Below are 16,528 nucleotides of genomic sequence, written 5' to 3'. Positions count from 1 at the left end.
AATAATATCCAAAATATCCCAATACCTAGTTGGGCTCAGACCCCAAAATTCTGTAACAATTCTGTAATAATAAGAAGAATATTCGTTAAGCGCTTCAGATGTGCCAGGCATTGTACTAAGCACTGGGGTAAATACAAGATAATCAGATAGTAAACAGTCCCTGTCACCCACATGGGGCTCACTCAGAGAAGCAGCGTGGCACAGTGGAAAGAGCACGGGCTTTGGAGTCAGGGCTCATGAGTTCGAATCCCAGCTCTGCCACTTGTCGGCTGTGTGACTGTGGGCAAGTCACTTCACTTCTCCGTGCCTCAGTTCCCTCATCTGTAAAATGGGGATTAAGACTGTGAGCCCCACGTGGGACAACCTGATTCCCCTGTGTCTACCCCAGCGCTTAGAACAGTGCTCGGCACATAGTAAGCGCTTAACAGATACCAACATTATTATTAAAATCCCCATTTTACAGTTGAAGTAACTGAGACAGAAAAATTAAGTGGCTTGCCCATGGACACACAGCAGACGAGCGGCGGAGCCAGGATTAGAACCCAGGTCCTTCTGTCTCCCAGGCCCATGCTCTATCGACGAGATTTAACTGCCACTAGGTCAGGTTTCAACGGCAGAGAAATGTTTTCCTGCCAACTACCAAAACTGTTGTCCTGGCTCTGGTACAATTTTCACTTTCTAATGAAGGAAACTGAAACTCAGGGCTCAGAGAGGCGGTCCCCAGGATTCCAACCTCAGCTCGTGAGCTCAGTGACGCTATTTAACTGAGCAGAGTCAGAGTGTCGGCTCCAAATCCTGCCCCTCGTTCACTCCACTCCACTCCACCCATCCGTGATGTGGCTGCTGGTGCCCGTCGTGTTGGCCGGGAAGCTGCTGCTCCAGGCTTTCCGAGATCACCTGGAGGGTTTGTGGAAGAGCATCCGCTGGCTTTCCCGCTGGTTTAGAGCAGTGTCGATTGTGGAGGGTAGCCTCCGGAGCCGTCCCCAGGAAGAAGAGGAAAAGAGGGAGAGGGAAGAGGAAAAGAAGGTGGAAGAGGGTGTTCCAGCAGGGCCCACCATTCCCATCAGCGTCAACTACCACTTCACTCGCCAGTGCAACTATAAATGTGGCTTCTGCTTCCACACCGCCAAGACGTCTTTCGTGCTACCGCTGGAGGAAGCCAAAAGGGGACTCAGGATGCTGAAGGAGGCAGGTCAGTGTCAGCGCGGCTCACTGGAAAGAGCCCGGGCTTGGGAGTCAGGGGTCATGGGTCCGAATCCCGGCTCCACCACCTGTCAGCTGTGGGACTGTGGGCAAGTCACTTAACTTCTCCGTGCCTCGGTTCCCTCATCTGTAAAATGGGGATTAAGACCGTGAGCCTCACGTGAGACAACTCGATTCCCCTGTATCTACCCCAGCGCTTAGAACGGTGCTCTGCACGTAGTAAGCGCTTAACATATGCCAACATTATTATTATTATTATTATATCCCCGAGTTATCTCCTCGCCTACGAGGCTTTGGGACAGACAATTACTGTTCGATAGACTCTCCCCTCTTCAAAGTCTTATAGAAGGGCACATCTCCTCCAAAAGGACTTCCCTGACTAAGCCTTCCTTTCCTCTTCTCCCACTGCCTTCTGCATTCCCCTGGCTTACTCCCTTTATTCATCCTCCCTCCCAGCCCCCCAGAACTTAGGTCCATACTTGTAATTGATTTATTTATATTAACATCTGTCTCCCCCGCTACACCGGTAAGCTCCACGAGGGCAGGGAATGTATCCTTTATATCGTTATATTGTACTCTTCCAAGTGCTTGGTACGGTGCTCTGCACACTCTAAGTGCTCACTAAATACGATCGGCTGACCGACCGACAGATGAAGGATCTTCAGGTTGGCCAGAGATGAACCTTGGGGAACGGCTTCTCTGAGCTAGGGCTACTGACTGAGCCTATGCCAGTGATATGGACCGAGGTGTTGTCAATCATATCACTTGAGCACTTAATGTGTGCAGAGCACCGTACTAGGTGGTTGGGAGAGTACAATATAAGAGAGTTAGGAGACACGTTCCCTGTCCACAGTAAACTTAGAGTCTCGAGGGGGAAACAGACATTAATATCAACGAAATAACTCACAGATATGTATGGGAGCACCATGTGATTGAGGAAGGGGTGAGTAAGAGATGCAAATCCAAGTGCCAGGGCGAGGCAGAAGGGAGTGGGAGAAGAGGAAAAGAGACCGGTGTCGGGGAAGTCATCTTGGAGGAGTTGTGCTTTTAATAAGACTTTGAAGGTGGAGAGAGTGATCGTCTGATAAGAGCAGGGAGAGTGTTCCAGGAAGATACAAGATGTGAGTGAAGGTTGCCAGAAAGATGAGACTGAGTGACAGGGAGTAGGAAATCTGGGAGGTGAGATAGGAGGGGGCAAGATACTTAGTTCTTGAAAGCCGTTAGTAAGGGGTTTACGTTTGATGCATAGGTAGATGGACAACCACAGGAAATATGAAATATAAACCGGACGGCGGACCCAAGTACGGACCGGAATCGGGAGAGACAGGAGGCAGGGAGGTCAGCAAGGAGGCTGATACGGTATAAGTGTTTGGATTAACATGGAAGCAGTTTAAATGGAGAGGAAAGGGTGGATTTTAATGATGCCGTGAAGGTTAAATCGAGGTGTTACTGTTCAGGGAATACTGACGGTATTTGAAAATTCCCGACTTTCTCCTCCATCCATCTCTCCAGCCCACTTGACTGCAGGTGATAGCCCTTTTACCGGATGATTTTTTTTTCCCGAGGGGCCTAGAGTACACACTGTTCTCTTTCGTCTCCAACTACTGGGGTCGTCTCGGTACACAGACCCTGAAACAGGTACAGTGAGTGAAAGTGTCTAACCACTCTTACCTTGGAGCTACTCGTTCCCTGTCCGAAGCCCCATCGCTGACCCGGGGAGAGATGTTTTGTGTTTTGGATCCAGGTTCTGAAATTGTGATGCTGACTGATCCCAGTAACTTGGTCTCCTATCAATTGATACTTAGAGAGGGACTGTTGGGGCCTCATTTTCCAGCAGTGGTGACTGTAGTCAGTGGTATTCGCCTCTGAATGTGTTTCTAATGATTTTTTAAAAATGGTATTTGTTGGGTACCTACTATGTGCCAGGCACCGACCTAAGCACCGGAGTAGATATGTGGTAGGACAAGGGCCTGGGAGTCTAGAAGGGTCTCAGTTCTAATCCCCACTCTGCCACGTGGCTGCTGTGTGACCTTGGACAAGTCTCTTAACCTCACTTACCTCATTCATTCATTTATTCATTCAATATTGAGCGCTTAAAATGGGGATTAAGATTGTGAGCCCCAGGTGGAACAGGAACCGCGTCCAACTTGATTGACTTGTATCTACCCCAGTGTTTAGAATAGTACTAAGCGCTTGTGGGCGCTTCCCCGGGTGGGCTCCCCTGAGGTTGAGCACACATGGCGTGGCTCAGTGGAAAGAGCACGGGCTTTGGAGTCAGAGGTCATGGGTTAGAATCCCGGATATGCCACTTAATAATGTTAATGATGTTGGTATTTGTTAAGCGCTTACTATGTGCCGAGCACTGTTCTAAGCGCTGGGGTAGACACAGGGGAATCAGGTTGCCCCATGTGGGACTCACAGTCTTAATCCCCATTTTCCAGATGAGGTCACTGAGGCACCGAGAAGTGAAGTGACTTGCCCAAAGTCACACAGCTGACCAGCGGCTGAGCCGGGATTCGAACCCATGACCTCTGACTCCAAAGCCCATGCTCTTTCCATTGAGCCACGCTGCTTCTCTACTTGTCAGCTATGTGACTGTGGACAAGTCACTTCACTTCTCTGTGCCTCAGTTACCTCGTCTGTAAAATGGGGATTAAGACTGTGAGCCCCACGTGGGACAACCTGATTCCCCTGTGTCTACCCCAGCGCTTAGAACGGTGCTCTGCACACAGTAAGCGCTTAACAAATACCAACATTATTAGGGCGTGCCTCACCCCCGAGATCTTCTAGACAGACCAAACAGATAAGAGGTGGTGGGCTCATTTGAGACCAGGTATGGGGATTTCCCACAGTCTCTCCTGAGACTTGTTGTGGTCATGAGGCACTGGGGGATCCTCCCAATGGGCCAAGTCTGGAAATCTGCGCTTGTCTGGTGCCGCCTGCTGCTTGACCCCACCAACGCTCCAGAAAATTCTCCGTGGAGGAGAGTGGCGGGCAGAGACAAGGGCTAGGGAGGAGACGGCTTTACTCCATCGTCTTCTGGAGACGCCAGGTGGGATGATGCGGCTACGGGACTTCCAAAAGAGTCAAAGCCCGTGCCCTGCTGTTCCCCCCAACTCATGAAGTTAACAATCGTAACAGTTGTGGTATTTGTTCAGCACTTACTCTGTGCCAAGCACTGTACTAAACAGTGGGGTAGATACAAGATAGTTCCCTCAAAAGGCTCACATGCTAAATAGGAGGGAGTACAGGTATTGAATCCCCATTTTGCGGACGAGGGACTCAAGGCACAGAGAAGTGAAGTGGCTCGATTGAGATCACGCAGCAGGTAAGTGCCGGAGTCAGGATTAGAAGCCAACTCCTCTGACTCTGTGTTCTTTCCGCTAGACCATACTGCTTCCTACGAGGTAGGTCTCCTTTACCCTGCTGGAGCCAGAAACCTAGCTAAAATTCTCATCTTTGGTCCCCTTCTCTTCCCACTGCTATTCTCATTCCCACTGAGAATAATGATAATGATAATAATGTTGGTATTTGTTAAGCGCTTACTATGTGCAGAGCACTGTTCTAAGCGCTGTGGTAGATACAGGGTAATCAGATTGTCCCACGTGAGGCTCGCAGTCTTCATCCCCATTTTACAGATAAGGTAACTGAGGCACAGAGAAGTTAAGTGACTTGCCCACAATCATGCAGCTGACAAGTGGCAGAGCCAGGATTCAAACCCATGACCTCTGACTCCCTGGCCTGGGCTCTTTCCACTGAGCCACGCTGCTTCTCTAAAGAAGCAGCATGGTGTAATGGATAGATGGGCCCGGGAGTCAGAAGGCTACGGGTTCTAATCCTGGCTCCGCCGCTTGTCTGCTGTGTGACTTTGGGCAAGTCCCTTCACTTCCCTGGACCTCAGTTATGTCATCTGTAAAATGGGGATTGAGACTGTGAGCCCCACGTGGGACAGGGACTGGTATCTGCCCCAGGGCTGAGAGTAGCGCTTGGCACACAATAAGCACTTAATGAGTACCATAAGTATTATTTTTATTATTAGCATTCCCATATGTAACAATGGAAGGTCTCTTGCAATGAGATTTTATTCCCCCAGCAAAGAATCAGAACCAAAATCTCTTTCTCTTTTACCACGAGACAGGAATGGAGAAAATTAACTTTTCGGGAGGAGAGCCATTCCTACAAAACAGAGGAGAATTCCTGGGAAAGATGGTCAAATTCTGCAAAGAGGAGCTGAGATTATCCAGTGTCAGCGTCGTGAGCAATGGGAGTCTGATCAGAGAAAACTGGTTCAAGTGCTATGGTAAGTGGAGAAAAACTACAGTATTCTTAAGCAAGCACTAAATATGTGTCAGTGAATAGAACAACGATATTGTGTATCTCCTAATAATTGTGCTATTTGGTAAACGCTTATTATGGACCAAGTATTGTTCTAAATTCTGGGGTAGATACAGGGTAATCAGGTTGGACACAGTCCCTGGCCCACATGAGGCTCACCGACTTCATTCCCGTTTTATAGGGGAGGTAACTGAGGCACAGAGAAGCTAAGTGGTCACACAATAGAAATGTGGCAGAGCTAGGATTTGAAACCACATCCTCCGACTCCCAGGCCGGTTCTCTTCCCACTCGATGATGATGATGATGATGATGATGATGATGGTATTTGTTAAGCCCTTACTATGTGCCAAGCACTGTTCTTCTAAGCGCTGGTTTAGATACAAGATAATCAGGTTGTCCCACATGGGGCTCTCAGTCTTAATCCCCATTTTACAGATGAGGTCACTGAGGCACAGAGACGTTAAGGGACTTGCTCAAAATCACACAGCTGACAAGTGGTGGAGCCGGGATTAGAACTCAGAACCTCTGACTCCGAAGCCCTGGCTCTTACCGCTAAGTCATGCTGCTTCTATCAAAGCGTCACTCCGACTTCTTACGCTTTTGTTTTCGCAACTCCTGCTCTCCTTTTATCATAGTATTTCTAGGGTGCTGTGCTAAATACTCTGGTATATAAAATTAATCAAGGATACTAATTGAGTCCTCATTCTGGGCAGAGCACTCTTCTAAGGGGTTAGAAGACTACAGTGAAGTTAGAACACAAGATCCCTGCCCTCAAGGAGTTTACAATCTAGGAAGCAGGGATAGAGTTTAAAAATAAGTAGGTCAATGCTCTGTGTGTATATGTGTGTTCAATCATTCATTCAATAGTATTTATTGAGCACTTACTATGTGCAGAGCACTGTACTAAGCGCTTGAATGGACAAATCGGTAACAGATAGAGACGGTCCCTGCCCTTTGACGGGCTTACAGTCTAATCGGGGGAGACGGACAGACAAGAACAATAGCAGTAAATTGTGTGTTGGGAGCACATGAGTACCTAAGTGTTCGAGGGGTGACGACTCAAGGGCTAAAGGGGTGCAGCGAGGGGCCAGAGATAGGGGAGGAGATGAGAGGTTACACAACATAATCAGAAAGGTCACGGTCCCTGTCAGACTGGGCTCCTGATGGATCTGTTATATTATTATATTGCACTCTCTCAAGCGCTTAATATAGCGGTCAGCACAGCGAGGCCTAGGGGAAAGAGCACAGGCTTGGGAGTCAGAGGACGTGGATTCTAATCCTGACTCTGCCACTTGTCTGCTGTGTGACCTTGGACAAGCCACTTCACTTCTCTGTTCCTCAATTACCTCATCTGTCAAATGGGGATTAAGACTGTGAGCCCCACATGGGCCAACCTGATTATCTCGTATCTATCCCAGCACTTAAAACAGTGCTTGGCATATAGTAAGTGCTTAACAAATACCATAATAATTAATAAGAAAATAAATGCAATCGACTGCCTGACTCAGAGGGAGGGAGAGCAGGTACATTTTCCCACATGATGGAGGAGGAAACTGAGATCCAAGGAGGTAGATTTGCCCAGAATCACCCAGCGGGTCAAGGACAGAGCTGAGATTAGAGTTCAGGTCTTCAAACCCGCAGACCGGCACTCTCTCTCTCTCTCTTTTTCTCTCTCTCCCTCCCCAGACTCACACACATGCACATTTTCTGTCTCAGAAGTAGCAGGTGTCATGGCCAGTGACCTTGCCAGCCCAGTCCTCCGTGACACAGCTGTGTCTAGTTGCAGGACAGTCAGCAGCCAAAGGGCCTTGGACATTCTCCCATCATATGACATCATGATTCCAGTGCCTCATTTAGGGGCATCCTACTGCTCACGGTATTGCTGCTCTGCCCATTTTCCAGATCTCTGCCTAAAAATAAGGGGCAGGCCTCCCAAAATGAGGCAGACTTTAGAGCATTTTGCATTTTCTGAACTGTTCACTGAATAGGAATATTCCCCCCCCCCCCCCTGCAGTGGGATGGAAAAGGAAAATAGAAGATGTTTTGTTATATAAACAAGAATTACAAGCTATGCAAAAATTCCAGATTTTTGGCTCAAAGACTGGAATATTAATTGGAGATTCCCCTCACTTCCTGTTTCCCCCAGGTGAGCACCTAGATATCCTAGCTATTTCTTGTGATAGTTTTGATGAGCAGGTCAACGTGCTAATTGGTCGGGGACAAGGGAAAAAGAGCCACGTTGAAAATCTGCAGAAGCTGAGGAACTGGTGTCAGCATTACGGTGTGGCGTTCAAAATAAATTCCGTCATAAACAGATTTAATTTTGAAGAGGACATGAATGAACAGATTAAAGTATTAAACCCTGTGCGCTGGAAGGTGAGTTGAATATGTCATTCCTATTTTTGTTCTTCTAAAGAGGCAGTATTTGAAAACTGTCTTCAACGGTGCTTGAAGTCAGAAACACGATGGCTGCTGATGGAACCCTGCATTTATACACGGGCTATCTTTTAGAAGATTGATAATAATTATTTCTTGCAGATGAATTATCATCTGGCAAAGCTTTCAAGGGCACGGGGACTGTAGTTCAAAATTGCTGGGAGAAGAAAAAGAGAGATACAGAGACAAAGAGAGATAAACAGAAGAATAGGCAGAAAAGGGGACAGAGAGACAGAGACAGAGAAAGAAAGATAGGGAGGCAGCATGGTCTAGGGGAAAAAAACAAGGGTGTGTAAGCCAGAAGACCCAAATTCACATCCCAACTCCTCCACTGGCCTCCATAGACCTGTGCTCAGCCAAAACGAGAGAGATTGCAGACCGCAAAGGATAAAGCTGAATGGATTTAAAACTGAACCACAAAAAAATAACAATAATAATTCAGTTATATACATCGAACATCCAGGAGCATAAAAGAGTCAGCTGTTGAGTGATTGTGCTACTAAATGCAATCCATCTTTCTCCTTAGAAACCGAGGTTTGATTCTCATTCCTCAGCATAGCTCTTTTACATGCAGAACTCACATTGGCTTCAAAGGAAGCCCAGAAGTCAAAGAGGTGAACAAGGATGCGGGGGGTACCGGTCGGAAGTACACGATAGCTGAAGGATCTTTCAAGAAAAATCTGCATTCTCTGCCTTCCAGGTGTTCCAGTGTCTAATAATTGATGGTGAGAATTCAGGTGAAGATGCTCTGAGGGAAGCAGAAAAGTTCATAATCAGTGATGAAGATTTTGAACAATTTTTGGAACGCCATAAGGAAATAGCATGTTTGGTGCCCGAGTCCAATCAGAAGGTAAATTAGCTGTTAGAAGTTTGGTTTGAGTCCAGGTTTTACCCAATTCTCCACCATCCAGTCCATACACAAAGAAAGGATTTTTTTCCACCTGAATTATCTTAGTAGATGATCAAAGGATACTAAAACCTGAAGTTAAGATATATGGGCCCTTGTAGAACTTATCTAGGTATATGACTAAGGTTGATTTTCCTTTCCATCAGTGATTTTTCATTCTTAAAGAAAACACTTATGTAACATAAGGTGCCTTTAACTGGACCAGTTTTACTAAAAACAACTTAGTATTGTAACTCATTATTGAGTAAGATTGTATATTCTTTTTATAGTATAATTAGTTCAAATAGTTTTTTAAAGTATTTTGCTACAATGAAGGATTTGTGTGTGTGTGTGTGTGTGTGTGTGTACTTATTAGCAACAGTTTTAATCTCTAATGAACAAATTTGTGTTTCCTTTCTCATCGGAAACTGGCCACGTTTGCTGCTTAGGGGAAATGTTTCCATAGAAGGATGATTCAGGATCGGTCATTTAGAATTTACTGAGCACTTATTGTTTGCAGAGTACAATATGACAGAGTTGGTAGACACATTCCCTGCTCACAGCCAGCTTACGTTCTAGAGAAATCTCCATTCGGAAGTCTCCATTCACAGCTTTCTTGGTTCCCTTTTCTTCTAGACTGTGAGCCCGGTGTGGGCAGGGATTGTCTCTTTGTTGCTGAATTGTACTTTCCAAGTGCTTAGTATAGTGCTCTGCACACGGAAAGCGCTCAATAAATGCTACTGAAGGAAGGAATGAAGGAATGGAGCTCGCTAGAGCTAAGGTGTCTCGGGACTCTGACCTCAATGGGGCAACTACCTGGCCCCTCGTGTCCCAAATCATAGGAACACCCCCACGATTCTCCTCCAAATGACTCAGTTGGAGAACAGTCAGTTACTCCAGACTGGTGGTTTCCTGCCAAAGAACAGCACGCCTCAGCAGCCTCTCCGGGCTCAGGTCCCCGGAGAGGGGCTGGTCTGTTAGCCGGAGACAGAGGACAGAACTCATCTGCCCCCCTGGATTAGTTCATTCATTCATTTATTCAATCGTATTTATTGAGCACTTACTGTGTGCAGAGCACTATACTCAGCACTTAGTACAATTCGGCAACAGAGACAATAATAATGATAATGATGGTGGTATTTGGTAAGCGCTTACTATGTGCAAAGCATGGTTCTAAGCCCTGGGGGGATACAAGGTGATCAGGTTGTAGCATGTGGGGCTCACAGTTTTAATCCCCATTTTACAGATGAGGTAACTGAGGCCCAGAGACGTTAAGTGACTTGCCCAAAGTCACACAGCCGGCAAGTGGCGGAGCCGGGATTAGAGCCCACGACCTCTGACTCCCAACCCCGGACTCTTTCCACTGAGCCACGCTGCTTCTCTACAATCCCTCCCCAACAATGGGCTCACGGTCTAGAAGAGGGTAACTGCTCTCGGTAACCGTTGCCTGGAGCAGGGGATGATGGACAGCTGACCAATCAGTTCCCATAGATATTAGGATTCCCATGCTAAGCTCATATTTTCTATTAAATTCATGGTTGTTTTTCTCTTACAGATGAAGGATTCTTACCTCATTCTGGATGAATATGTAAGTAAAATGAACTCTAAAAATATTAATGATAAGGCAGCGATTCATCCGTTGTATATAACGATAGTGATATGATGAACCACTTACTCTGGTATGACATTTTCTCAGCCAACATTTCATAATGCTGAAATAAATCAATAGTAGTCATTGATCGGCTCCTCTTTGCAGAGCGCCATACTGAACACTCAATAGGCCTGATCCCTGCCCTCAAATAACTTCAGTCTGCTGTGTTCAGAGCACCGTGCTAAGATTTTAGAAGAGTATAATAGTGTTAGTAGATACAAAACCTGCCCTCAAGGTGCTTCCAGTCTAGCTCTTACTATTTGCCAACCACTGTTCTAAGTGCTGGGGTACATACAAGTCAATCAGTTTGGACACAGTCCCTGTCCCACATGGGACTCACAGTCTAAGCAGGGAGGAGTTAAGATATAATCCCTATTTTACAGATTAGGTAGCTAAATCACAGAGAGCAGCAGCACGGCATAGTGGATAGAACACAGGCCTGGGAGTCAGAAGGTTATGGTTCTAATCCCGGCTCTGCCAGCTGTCTGCTGTGTGACCTTGGGTGAGTCACTTTACTTCACCTTACTTTTCCTCACCTATAAAATGGGGATTGAGACTGTGAACCCCACACAGGACAGGGACTGTGTCCAACCCCATTTGCTCGTATCCAGCTCAGCACTTAGTACGGTGCCAGGCACATAGTAAACACTTAACAGAGAAGCAGAGAAGCAGCGTGGCTCAGTGGAAAGAACCCAGGCGTTAGAGTCAGAGGTCATGAGTTCGAATCCCAGCTCTGCCACTTGTCAGCTGTGTGACAGTGGGCAAGTCACTTAACTTCTCTGTGCCTCAGTTACCTCATCTGTCAAATGGGGATGAAGACTGTGAGCCCCACGTGGGACATCCCGATTCCCCTGTGTCTACCCCAGCGCTTAGAACAGTGCTCGGCACATAGTAAGCGCTTAACAAATACCAACATTATTAACAGATCATTGATATTATTAATAAAGTGAGTTGTCCAAGCTCATGCAGCAGATATTAGAGCTGGGATTAGAATCCAAGTCCTCTGACCATCTGACCAATGCTCTTTCCGATAGACCATGCTGTTTCTTATACATATGATTATTATATATAATCTGAGTATGATTAATTTGAGTATGATATATATGTAATCATATTTAATATTATCATATATAATATATAATCATGCTCATATTAATCCTTGGTTAACAGGACTAAACTAATTTAGTGTGGATTCATTTCTTCAGAAGTATTAGTGGCAAGTTATTTTTCTTCTCTTTTCTTATAAAATAATGATGTCGTAGAGTCATTTGTACTCATTTTTAAAGCTGAGCTTAATTTGGTTTTGCAAATTTGACTTATTTCCTACCTTCTGGATTTTTGATTTACCAATTTTGTAGATGCGTTTTCTGAACTGTAGAAATGGACGGAAAGAACCTTCCCGATCGATCCTGGATGTAGGGGTACAAGAAGCCATTAAATTCAGTGGATTTGACGAGAAGATGTTTTTAAAGCGAGGAGGAAAATATGTGTGGAGTAAGGCAGAGCTGAATCTACAGTGGTGAAACTGCATGATTCCATGATGACGTGTGGTTCTTGGGGAAAGTGAATTCTAGTCTCCTCAGGAGTTCTAGGGTGACTAACTCTAGTCATCTGATTTTTTCATTACCTGGTCAACCCTAGAAATTCCAGGAAAATGAGGGACTCGGTGCCTTGGGCAATCCAATATCCTCATTTTTTAATTGGACTTTCATTCCGTTTTGCAAGAAAACTGTGACGAATGGAAGCGTGTGTGGACAGCTTGATTGTCCACCTTTCAATTCACCTACTAATGAGCAGTGAAATGACCGAAAGGAAAGAACTAGAGGTGGAAGAAGAGGAAGAAAGTGATTTGCGCATCCCTAAACTGGAAACTAGCAAGGCAGGGTCCACAGAAGTAGTAGTGGGTGTGTCTCTGCCTCCCCTCCCTCTGTACTGGTGTCACAAATCCTGCTCTCACCCTCCTTTTGCCCTTCCTTTCCCTTAACCCTAGCCACTCCCCTCTCTACCTCAAATTTGCACTTGGCTGTGTTCCACTTGAACACTCTTAGTGCTTACACTGGCCCCAGGGTACTTGCGTCGGTATTCTTATTCTCTACAATTTCCCCTTTCTCTAATCCATTTGAATGCCTGTCTCCCCCGTAATAATAACGATAATTGTGGTATTTGTTAAACGCTTAGCATGTGCCAGGCACTGTTCTAAACGCTGGGGTAGATGCAGGTCAGTCAGGTCAGATACAGTCTCTGTCCCACATGGGGCTCACACTCTTAATTCCTGTTTTACACTTGAGGGAACTGAGGTCCAGATAGGTTAAGTGACTTGCCCAAAGTCGCAAATCAGACAGGAGGTGGGATTAGAACTCAGGTTGTTCTGACCCGCAGGCCCGTGCTCTATCCACTAAGCCACGTTGCTTCTCTGTAGACTGTAAGCTCCTTGCGGGCAGGTATCGTGACTACCAGATCTATCGCATTATACTTTCCTAAGCGCTTCCTACAATGCTCTACGCCAGTCAAGCCCTCAATAAATGTCTTTGATTGATTCCCCGGCCCCGTGGTTCTGGTGGCCCTGAACCAGTCACCTGCCTTCCTCCGGATGAGGGTGATCCCCAGTCCAGGAACACCTCCATGTCACGCAGGGTCGAGGCAGCAGACGTAGGCTGGGATGGTCCCTCTGCTACCTCCCCTCCCGCTCCATCATCATCATCATCATCATCATCATCATCATCATCATGACAGTGGTATATGTTAAGCGCTTACTCTGTGCCAAGCAATGTTCTAAGTGCTGCGATAGACACAAGGTAATCAGGTTGTCCCATGTGGGGCTCAGAGTCTTAATCCCCATTTGACAGATGAGGTAACTGAGGCACGAGAAGTTAAGTGGCTTGCCCAAGACAGCAGACAAGTGGTGGAGACAGGATTAGAACCCACATCCTCTGACTCCCAAGCCTGGGCTCTTTCCACTAAGCTACACTGCCGTCACCACAGTTATCGTCAGTATTTAGGGAGCCCTTTCCTAATGTCCTCAGCATTTGACCCTCAATTTCCTTGCACCGGTCCCCATCCTGACTTCACAATGCTCGTTTAAATACAAGTTAATCAGGATGGACACAGTTCCTATCCCACGTAGGGCTCACAATCTAAGGGGAGGAAAAGCACCTATTTAATCCTCATTTTACAGAGGAGGAAACTGAGACACAGAGAAGTTAAGTGGCTTTCCCAAAGTCACCCAGGAGGCAAATGGCAGTGCTGGGATTAGTGACTCCCAGTTCCCCGCTCTTTCCCCTAGGCCACACAGCTTCCCCTTCTCACTTTGCTTTTCCTTTGTCAAAGAAGAGTCAGAGAAGAAGCTCCAGGAGGCAGAGAGCAATCTCAAGAAAGAAACGTGGGGTTTTGCTTTGTGCTGTGTGGGTAGGGGTGTGTGTGTGTGTGTTTAAAGTTAGTGGTGTTTGCTTGTTTTTCATGGATGTTGTGCAGAATCTGTTCACTTTCCCAGTGTGTGTAATTAAACAGTGGACACATTTGAGGAACAAATGTGGACATAATTCATGAAAAATATATTCTTTCATTGGAAAGAGCTTAGTTGAAATAAGATGTTTTTGACACCTTTTGCTGTGCTGAGATTTTCATAGTTCGAAATGATTGTATAATCAATAATCAACTGTACTTTTCGAGCGTTTATTGTGTGCAGAGTACTGTACTGAGCATTTGGGAGAGTCTAGTTGTGATAGTTTTATTGGTATTGTTTTTAGCAGATGCAAAGGCATTATGTTACAGATTGGAAGTTGTATTAGATACTTCTGTACTCTGCATTCTATTTAAAAGTTGTAACATAATCATGCCTTTCCTTTGTGTGTTTGAAGTGTGAATTAAAAAATGTAATTATAAAGAATAAATCATTCTAACAGGTTGTTTGGCATCGAGAAGGCTCCTTTAGGAGAAGCATAATCTGGGAGAGGACAGGTGAAAGAAATAGTCTACATGCAGTCAGTCGGCCAGTCATATTTATTGAGTGCTTACTATGCGCAGTGCACTCTACTAAGCACTTGGGAGAGCACAATGTAGCAGTATCGGTAGCCACGGTACCCCACCATAAAGAACTTACAGTCTTTTAAAGTCAGTCCTCAGCGTTGCAGTGCTCTGGGAAAAGAGACAGCATCTGTAGTGGAAAGGTTTATAGAGGAGTGAGTCTTTGACAGGGTTCTCTGTCACCACCCTATTTTTTTTTTTTGTTATTTTTTAAGCACGTACTGTGTGCCAGGCAGTATACTAAGCCCTGAGGGTAGATACAAGTTAAGTAGATACAAGTTAATCAGGTTGGACGCAGTCCCTGTCCCCCACAGGGTAGATACAAGTTAAGTAGATACAAGTTAATCAGATTGGACACAGTCCCTGTCCCCCACATGGGGCTCACAGTCTTAATCCCCATTGTACAGACGAGGTAACTGAAACCCAGAAAAGTTAAGTGACTTGCCCAAGGTCACACAGGCAAGTGGTGGAACCGGGATTAAAACCCAGATCCTTCTGACTTCCACGGCTTCTTTTCTAAACAGAGGTTCAGGGGTCAACCAACATCAGGGCCACAGGAGTTACACACATGACCCTCGTGACCTCTTTCCCAGATCTGTCCAGGCTGACTTTAGTCCAACCAGCCCTTCCCACTCACTCCTTCCCCAGGATTTACCACTTTCTCATCCCACTTCTATAATAATAATAGAAATGGAAATTGTTTAATGCTTACTACTTCTCAAGCACTCTTCTAAGTCCTGGGGTAGATATAAGGTAATCAGGACAGAATCCCTGTCCCACATGGAGCTCATAGTCTAAATCGGGGGGGGGGGGAGGGGGTTAATCCCCATTTTGTAGATGAAGTAACTGAAGCTCAGAGAAGGTCAGCGATTTGCCCAAGGTCACACAGCAGACAAGTGGCAGACCTGGGATTGGAACCCATGTCCTCTGATGCCCAGGCTCATGTTATTTCCATTAGGAGACAATACCTCTTCTGAAGTTCTGCATCCCAAAAAACCTCTCGGCCTCTCTGATCTGTCCCTAGACTCCCCTCTATTTTATAGCTGTTCTCTTTCTCTCAGTGGGGTCCCGGCCAGGGCCACGTGTCTTCTGGCCCCGCTCCCTGGTCCCTTCTGGACCTCGTGACCCCACCCTCTGGGGCTGCTAAGCTGTCGGCCAAGGCTGGCCTGGGTCGAGATGGTCTGAAGGTCTTCCCTGCCCCCTTCCTCTTCTGCAGCTACTGCCTGCTCTCCCCCTCCTATCCGATCTGGCTGTCTCCCCGCTCTAGACTGTGAGCTCCTTGAGGGCAGGGGTGGGGAATACAAGGTGATCAGGTTGTCCCACGTGGGACTCACAGTCTTAATCCCCATTTTACAGATGAGGTAACCGAGGCACAGAGAAGTTAAGTGACTTGCCCAAAGTCACACAGTTGGCGAGTGGCGGAGCCAGGATTAGAACTCTGACTCCCAAGCCCGGGTTCTTTCCACTGAGCCACGCTGCTCTGTTGCTTTACTTCTACTACAACCCAGCCCACACGCTTCACTCCTCTAATGCCAACCTACTCACCGTACCTCCATCTCGTCTATCTCGCCATCGACTTCTCACCCACATCCAGCCTCTGGCCGGGAACGCCCTCCCTCTTCATGTCTGACAGACATTTTACTCTCCCTACCTTCGAAGCTTTATGAAAGGCATATCTCCCTCCAAGAAGCCTTCCCTGACAAAGCCCTCATTTCCTCTTTTCCCACTGCCTTCTGCCTTACTCTGATCTGCTCCCTTTGTTTATCTCTCTCTATACCCCACGGCACTTACACACATATCAGTAATTTATTTATTTATCATTTATTATTCGTCTGTTTCCCCCTCTGGATCGTGAGCTCACAGTGGGTAGGGAATGTGTCTACCTGTTCTATTGTACTGTCCCAAGCTCTTAGTCCAGTGGTCTGCACACACTAAACCTTCAATGAATACGATGGATTGCCCCCTCACTTTATAGCCTCGTAAAAGTGGGTTCC

General features: G+C 46.4%; 1 protein-coding gene across 1 annotated transcript; it reads left to right on the top strand.

Moving 5' to 3' along the window:
• The first annotated feature begins 509 nt into the window (after window positions 1–509).
• Window positions 510–12,255, top strand: RSAD2 (radical S-adenosyl methionine domain containing 2). The gene is made up of 6 exons (XM_001510886.4): window positions 510–1,192; window positions 5,342–5,503; window positions 7,685–7,914; window positions 8,675–8,824; window positions 10,416–10,448; window positions 11,870–12,255. Exons 1-6 carry the CDS (start codon window positions 835–837, stop codon window positions 12,032–12,034), a joined length of 1,098 nt encoding a protein of 365 aa, XP_001510936.1. The 5' UTR covers window positions 510–834; the 3' UTR covers window positions 12,035–12,255.
• The last annotated feature ends 4,273 nt before the right edge of the window (window positions 12,256–16,528 follow it).

Source organism: Ornithorhynchus anatinus, chromosome X1 (assembly GCF_004115215.2).
Source record: "Ornithorhynchus anatinus isolate Pmale09 chromosome X1, mOrnAna1.pri.v4, whole genome shotgun sequence".
NCBI classification, from domain to species: Eukaryota; Metazoa; Chordata; class Mammalia; order Monotremata; family Ornithorhynchidae; genus Ornithorhynchus; species Ornithorhynchus anatinus.
The sequence above is the reverse complement of the archived record's forward strand: the minus strand, read 5'-3'. Positions and strand labels throughout refer to the sequence as shown.